General features: G+C 33.8%; 2 protein-coding genes across 2 annotated transcripts in view; both read right to left on the reverse strand.

The window, feature by feature from the left end:
• LOC100183276 (CD97 antigen-like) overlaps positions 1-8,094 on the reverse strand; it is a gene marked incomplete at its 3' end in the record, with an annotated part of 16,416 nt that extends 8,322 nt beyond the window's left edge. Inside the window, exons 1-7 of the mRNA XM_018816456.2 lie at positions 7,144-8,094; positions 5,883-6,365; positions 3,497-3,577; positions 2,795-2,905; positions 2,325-2,447; positions 1,778-1,897; positions 400-522 (exon numbers count right to left, since the gene is read on the reverse strand). Of these exons, the coding sequence (XP_018672001.1) occupies positions 400-522; positions 1,778-1,897; positions 2,325-2,447; positions 2,795-2,905; positions 3,497-3,577; positions 5,883-6,365; positions 7,144-7,204 (1,102 nt within the window). The remainder of the gene's footprint in view (positions 1-399; positions 523-1,777; positions 1,898-2,324; positions 2,448-2,794; positions 2,906-3,496; positions 3,578-5,882; positions 6,366-7,143) is intronic.
• On the reverse strand, positions 4,018-5,281 carry LOC100185637 (polycomb group RING finger protein 1). The gene has a single exon (XM_002130040.4). The coding sequence runs from the start codon at positions 5,221-5,223 to the stop codon at positions 4,396-4,398; it is 828 nt and encodes a 275-aa protein (XP_002130076.1). The 5' UTR covers positions 5,224-5,281; the 3' UTR covers positions 4,018-4,395.
• Positions 8,095-8,463: the final 369 nt, after the last annotated feature.

Consider the following 8,463-nt stretch of genomic DNA (forward strand, 5'->3'; position numbering starts at 1 on the left):
TATACAGACAAGGTCTACCACCTTTCTATTAGTTTATTTAGAAATTAACATGAAAGTGTGTAATTTGATTTATCCTTGCGTTGCCCTAAAGCGACAATCAGTTATAACAAGGGTGTTCTATTCTATACACCTCGTGCCAGCTTATGAGTTACCAAGTATGTAACTTTGTAGGTGATTATTGATTATTATTTTTTATGTGTAGCTAATATTTTGGACAACCCATTAGTAGCCACTGGGAAGCAATTGCAGTTAAGTGTCTTGCCCAATACACAACATGTTTTAATTAAAGTACATATTTTATATCCAATTCACACAGAATACACAAGAACCTAAACACTAAAAAATACCATGGTCTTGTGCTGTGATAAATATATTTTATGTATTTAATTTATTACCTACCATAACATATGGACCCATTGCCACTGTAGCCAGTTTTGCATTCGCAACTAAAACTGCCATTGGTGTTTATGCAGTCAGCATTTTGATGACAAATATCTTCACCATTTTCACACTCATTAATGTCTGTAACCATAAACATTATTTTTATAAAAAGAAACAAACAAATTTTTCGCCTATATTTTACTAAAAAAATCAGTTTATTGCCCCACATTAAGACATTGTCCTTAAGCAACATTCAAAAAATTAAACACAAAATAATTAAAACGTTAAAAACACATTAATGAAGTTAAGTTTTAACATTTTAGTAATTTTTAGTAACTTTTTACCGAATTTGTCATTTTTAAGCGATACAACAGCTTAGTTACAAAAAAATCATTATCAGTGAATCAGTTAAGTCTAGACAGTATTTTTGACCTGTCTTGACCCCTTTAATGCATACTATATAAAAATGGGTAAGAGTCATCTAACATAACATGAGTACATGCACGACTATATACTGCACATACTCTGAACCAAAGGTCACTTTTCAGTATCTATATATGTCACATACCTAAGTAAAGTATACCAATTATATAAACATGATTATTTTTGTCTAATTTGGAACAAAATGTGAACCTAACTAGTAAGTCACTTAGGTAACTTTAGGTAATTAGAAATGGCACATATTTTAATTAAAGTATTAAAAACAAAACTTCAAATTATCACCTATTTTTCGCTTTAGATGTCAATTTTTAATTGAAACATTTTTTGAGTAAGGTCACTTTTTAGAATTTAGCAAAGCATACCAATAACAAACATAATTATTTTTTTCTAAATTATTAATAAACCACAAAAAAATTAGCAAGTAGAATTATTATTTTTGAGTTCGCTTTAGGTGGTAATTTTTAAACAAAAATTTTTGAGTGGGTGTAAACTTTTCATCACAAATTAAATATATATTGTACATGCAATGATGCAGAGAAGTTTTAGCAACTAATATATTGGTCACTGCACGCTTTTGCTAAATTATATAACAAAACAAATGTATCGACCCTGATTGCCAATTTAAAAAAAACATGTTATATTGCATTGCATGCCTCGCCAAAGAACTCATCTATATACAATAGAAAGAGTCTGTGTCTTGCATATTAAATAATGATAATAACTATATTTGTCTCTTTGATTACAGTAGCGAAGATTAGAAATATTTTAAACGAAAAGACAGGATATAGCGACAAAACAACAGTTGTTAAAACGCACTTACAGATATAACATATTTACATTTAATTGGAAGAAAATAAGCGTGGTCGCTACACCGAGCGGACAAACTAGCCATTCATAATTATTCAAGTTAGTCTTATAATAGAAAGTGTAAAGAGAGGACCTGTACATTAATTACCTGCACATGTTTTTCCATTACCAGAATATCCTCTATGACACTGGCAATTGTAACTTCCATTTGTGTTTGTGCAATCAGAGTTTTCAGAGCATGAGTTGTTAGTACTGCACTCATCAATGTCTGTGAAAAAAAAAATTGTGTGAATACATCTGGAAAAAAAATGAGATACAATTTTGAAAAATGTTCACTACTTTATTTCGAAAAAAAACTTTGTGAAGCTAATAATTTTTTGTTAACATAATTTTTTTTGTCAATAAATTTTATTTTTTTTGTATTTTGTTAATTAATTTCTGTTACCCAATTTACCATTTTAGTTTGGAAAGCTTAAAGTGCTTCTTAATATTAACACTACAATTAGATATGACATATGAGACCTTTGATATACCACTTTGAGGCGGTGCTGGACGCGATATAACAAAATACAGCATAAAATAAATATACTTAATATTGCACATGCATTTATCACAAGAAGAAATATCGAAATATAAATCTTTAAGATATTCTTCTTATGATAATATAAAATAAACTCCATGCTAAACTTATTTACCCGAGCAATGAGAACCAAAACGCTGAAATCCAGTAGTACATTCGCAACTAAAGCTTCCAGCAGTGTTAACACAAACTGTGTATGATGGGCAGTCAAGCCTTTTGGGAAGACATTCATCAATATCTAAGGGTTTTCAGCAATTTAAATGTAGAAAGTTTGTGTGTTTACAGCAAATTATACCCAGACATTGCATGTGTTTACAGAAAAATAAACAAGAACATTTTGTGAAAGGTCTAAAAGGTAAAAACTCTGACCTACATCCCTATCTACTGGTGTGGGGCTTTTATTTATAAAATAAAAGTAAAAACTTTAATTGAAGGTTTACAGAAAATTAAATGTGGACATGTTGTGTGTTTTTTAGCAAATTATTGAATATATTTTGTGAAATGTGTTAAAAGTACTCTGCCCATACCCCCAACTACTAGCGTGAGACTTAAACTTACAGAACAAAAGCAAAAACTTGAATTTACCTACACACTGCTGTGTCAAAGGTTCTGTTTCAAAGCCTCGTTGGCAAACGCAGCCTTCAAACCGCACACAGTCAGAATTTACACCACATTGCATGCCAAAGCAAGGATCAACTGATAATGATAAAGAAATCACAATAAAATAACATGAAACTATATACATACAAACTATATACAAGGTACTTCATATAGAATTAAATTATGAGTCAATGAAGCAAAAACTGTAAAGTCTTTTTTTCTGTATGGTTTATTTGGTTTAACAACCTTTCAGGTTTTTTTTGGACTAAACGCTTTTCGGTTTAACAATTTAACACAAAGACTGTTGTTTCTACAATGACTGTTTTTACCAACAAAGACTTAAAGTCTATTTGTTTATATTTTAATTGGTTTAACAACCGTTTTAGTTGTATTAGGGCAAACGCTTTTTGTTTTTTTTAGCGTATAGAATCAATTTCTAAGGAACTTATAAAATATTGCATGCACGATTTATGAATGAAATAAAATTCAACCGAAATGTGCTGAAACAATATAAATATAAGCTGTAGCATTTTGTTGGTAGTTTATTTTATAACTCCCTTAAAAAATATAAAAAAATGGCTATATTATATACAACATATATATATATATATATAATATAAATATACATAAATTTTTTTTCAACTAAAATTATATGAAGAAATTTTAGAAGCTAAACTACTAGTTAACCTGCGCAGGTTGATCCATCATGGTAGTATCCGTATTCACAAACACACTCGTCATTTTGTACGTTGCTTGGAATCTGCTGGCCTAAATTACAAGGGAAAATTTTCAAAGAAGGATCAAGATTGTACATTTAAATTTAAAAAAGAGTAAACAACAAAAATAAGTAGGCCTATATTATAGTAAGGTGAGGGAAGATGGGACACCTTTAGCAAATGATCCAAATATCCTGATTGTGTTTTAAACAATCAATAACTGCCTATAGGAGTCGTGAACATACAGTTTTATAATCCTTTGAATGTTCTTTGTTTACTACCAAATGGCATAGGAAAATAGAAGAAAAATGTGTCCTCTCTTCTCCCACCCTACTATATATATAAAACTTACATTTATAATACTTTTCAACACTGTTCTCTAATTTTGACTGCAGTAATATAAAAGTTCCATGGATTTATTTTTATAGACTTAAAACTGACTTGTCTTAGAACTGCATGACTCAATTTTTATTTGAAAATATAAAACATCTGTTTAAATATGTAAGTGTGTATTGGTATAGACAAATGCTGCATGCCATAGCATTAAACCTTTTAAAGTAGACATAAAAGTTGGTAATGTAAAGCAGAAAACACAGAATAAAAAAACAAATACAGATTCAAGATTGGCAGTAGTTTAAAAGCTGCAGTAAAATAGGCCTATTGTTGGTTTTTACAAATTGGGTTTAGTAATTGAATGCATAGCTTCAATGTAAGCTTTTCTGCTTTTATTTTAGGTCATTTTTAAGACCTGGTGGAAGATTTTTTTTCGGGTTGGGTTTTATAAATTAATAAGTAGCTTCAATGTAAGCTTTTCTGCTATTATATCAGGTGATTTTTAAGACCTGATGAACTGTACAAGTATTGAGTCCATCATCTCATTTCAACTTTGTACTTCATAATTGGAATACATTGATTTTCAAATCCAGCGTTCGATTTACTATAATACGACATTAAAGTAATTTGCTTTAAGCCGGTAGAGCTGTCCAAGTCCCTGCCACAACATGACAGCTGTAGCACATGCTCGCTGCCGAGCCTTAATTGTGAAGCGATAATTTTCTCAATATGCCACACAGTAGCACGACCTGGGCAACGTATGTACTTCGGTAGCTCTTTAAAGGTAAGATTTTCAAACCTAATTAAACCACCATCATGGTACGGTAACATTGTTTCGTCCAACATCAGTTGGAAGTATAGTTTTTCATCAAATTTATATCTGTGCGCAATATGCACATTTGGGATCTTCCGCGCATCAATTTTCGGCACGTCGAGATCGGAAGTGTCTCGGAGAACTTTTTGTTGCGTATATTTTAGCGGAGTCCCGATGTTAAGAAGATGACTCCCACTCAGGGAGAAGTCCACTCCTCTGCTTCTGTAGAACTCCGCTTCTCTTTGCTGCTCTGCTTGGAAGAGGTTCGGGACGAGTTTGTAAACAACATCCTGCATCACACGATCGCTCCGAAGGTTCATGAGAGGTTGCGTTTCATGGATCTTCTGGCTGCACTCTGGGCATGACTTCTTCGTCTGCAGATGCTTGACAATGCAGCTCTTGCAGAAAGTGTGGGAGCATTCCGAAATGGTTGTAGCATCGATAAAATAACCAGCGCACAGCGCGCATACAATGTGGGGGTTTAAAGTCCTTATTTTAAGGATTAAGTCACTATCTTGCAAGACCGGTTTATCATTACCAACGCTGGTCATGCTTGGTGAATTACCCTAAAGCTTTTTAATCAAACTGTACAAAAAATGTAGGTACTAGTAAAAACTCCTACAGTACATAGCAGATTAGGCTGGTGGAAAGTGTTGGAGGTTGGTGGTTAGGTGGGTATTGGTTATACTTATAGGCGTTAGTAGTTAGGGGTTAGTAGTAGTTAGCAAATAAGGTGAGGAAAAATTCTTCACTCGCACAAAAATGTATTATTTATGTTATACTTATATCACTTGACATTCATGTAGGATCTGGAATGTGACGCTAAGTTTAGGATTCTTATATGTTGTTGCTTTATGCTTACTCTTTACAAAAGAACTACGCAAAGTACTAACGTAAGGACTTGTGAAGCTATGCTATAATTTGATTAAGCAACGCATTTGCGAAAATTAACCGTTTTTGTATAAAAACCCTCTGAAATTAGGCGGTTGACGGTAATTAGGCGGTCTATCTAACACTAACTGGTGTTCTATAAAACGCTACATAAAACCTAACTTTTCCCTTAGCATTTGAAGTTCCGTTCAATAAAAAAATTAAAAATAATTGAAATTGACCAGCCGGGAAATTCCCACTTGCGATCAAGGTTACATAGAAATATAATTTAAAATAACAGTTCGGGTAACTCGTTGTTTGCGGACAGGATAAACCTCACCTGTTCGGCAAATAAAGTATTTTTTCTTAGTACATTCGTCATCTACCCATCCACCCCGTTTTTCTGGAAATTGTCGCCCGGAAAGATTTCTATTATTTGCGGTTAATCCAAGGCAATACTCGGTGTTAATCTTGCCATAACTTGGTTCGTGCAAAAACCAGTTGTGGTATTGCCGATGCCGCTGTCCATAGCGCTTCCCATTTGAAAGAGTACTACCATCCAACCAATGCCAACAACTGGGCCGCGACGCAATGGCCTTGGCCCCTACCCAGAACAGAGTGTGGTACGGCTTTAGCCGGAAGGATGGGTTTTCATATGTGAAATTATTTAACTCGTTTGAAATCGCCATCTGAATTTGCTCGTTTTTGACAAACACCAGTGAGGCGTTGTGGTGAATTTGACAAAGTTGGTTGGCTTCCGAAAAACTCTTTTCTTGTAGAAAAAATAGAACTGTTGTGCCGTTGTAATCCATTGTTTTGTTCGCTTTAGGAAGAAAATTAAATTTGAATAAAAATATCAGTAATTACATTAAATTGACCATCGTAACAAATGTGATACATGTGCGATAGTTAAAGCACAGTTTGGGTGCGGGATTAGTCACGTGAATGGTGTGCCATTAGCATTTTAATGTTCTTGGGTTTACTAGCACAACAATTATTTTTAAGCGCAAGATATAGGTTATTTGCACCACAACCACAACAAATATGTTAACAATAATTTTGTTAACAATATGTTAATTATTGTTAACAATATGTTAACAATAATAAATGGTGGGCACTAATGGTTCCAATAATGTGATGGACCGCAATATTGCATATAGCCTACATTGTAGATTGGGGAGGATGGGAGACCTTTTCATTAGATTTTCTTGTCTTATTTGTTAGTAAACAAAGAACATTAAAAGTATTATAAATCCGTATCTTTAGGATTACCATAGACTGTTGTTAATTGTTTGAACTTTAAAACACGATCAGGATATTTGGACATAATGTGATAAAGGTGCCCCACCTCCCACCACCCGACAATATATAGTAGGGTGGGGGATACAGTAGGGCATGGAAGGACACCTTAGGCACTTATAATATTCAAATATCCTGATCGTGTTTTAAACAATTCACAACTGTTTATGGAAGTCGTGAGGAAATGCATTTATAATTCTTTTAATGATCTTTGTTTCTTACGAAATGGGACGAGAAAATAGAATAAAAATTTCCCATCTTCCCCCACCACATTAAACATAAAATATGTGTAGGTTACTTACGTTGGACGTTGCAATGACCCAGAACAACAAAACTTACATATATCAATACTAGTTCTAACATCGCCTTATATTCTGTATACGTATCTACGAAGTTCGCATAAATAAAACTTGCCACACATTCGCTCCAACGTTTTGCACTTCGCTTAAGTACAAGTTTTAAAAAAAAATATGACAAAAAAGGTTTAATGTATTGCAAAGCACCACTTCCGCCTACACACGCGCCAACTGCTGCGTACAACTGACTCAGAAAAAATACCGTTTTTGTTCCTGTAAGCGATCTGCAATAAATTATTTAACTTGTCGGGCCTGTACGGAACAAAAAAACAACTATGTAATAATTCAATTACGCTTCCATTACACGCTGGTTGCCGCGATCTGCCTTGAAATTAATTTGACAACAAATTTAATTTCTAAGATAATTCGACAGCAGCCGCGACTAAAAATATCGGCCCGTACGCAAGTGTCCCATCACGTTTTGAGACTTAGCTGGAAACGAAATAACAAAGCTGGTCATACAGGCATGGGGTCGGGGGAATGTTTATTAAAATAGAGTTGGCGGCGTGCATGCGTCAATATGCTTACGCGTAAAATGAAACTTCCCTTATTAGGAAGAGAATAAAAATGACAATACCCTGGAATGGCCTGCTATAACTTGCAGAACGCTATCGCTAACCACATCCTTTCCCTATCTTATGCAGTTCGCGAAAATATTTCATGGAACCCTATACTTATACAGCCATCAAACTATGAACTGCGGCATCACAGCACGATATGATTGTTTTTGTTATAGATACACATATAAGCTGTTACACATTAAACACTTGCGCGTCACAACTTTTCCTGTACGAAAACAACACGCCGTCACAAGCGTGCGTAACTATGACTATGACTTATATATAGTGGGTTGGGGGATGATGGGACACTTTAAGCACATAATATCAAAATATACTGATCGTGTTTTAAACAATTAACAATGGTGTATGGGAGTTGTGAGAATACGGTTTTATAATTTGTTTACCACAAAATGGGATGAAAAATAGAATGAAAAGGTGCCCCATCTTCCCCTACCCTACTATATGATTCATAAATACAAAACCGTTTAATGTCGGCTTTTCTGAGGTCATGTTTAACTGATACTTTCTTTAACTAAAATCTAATTTTGCTTCTACTGTCAAATTACACGGATCTTATCCAGATCCGCAGCGAATACCAGCTGCCTATTTGGACTAGGTAATTTAAAAAATTATTCATACATACAACTTTTTGGCGGTGGTATGTCTAAAACATGACCGCTACATATTTAAATCTTTAATAATGTAT

Source organism: Ciona intestinalis, unplaced genomic scaffold, assembly GCF_000224145.3.
Source record: "Ciona intestinalis unplaced genomic scaffold, KH HT000199.1, whole genome shotgun sequence".
Lineage (NCBI taxonomy): Eukaryota > Metazoa > Chordata > Ascidiacea > Phlebobranchia > Cionidae > Ciona > Ciona intestinalis.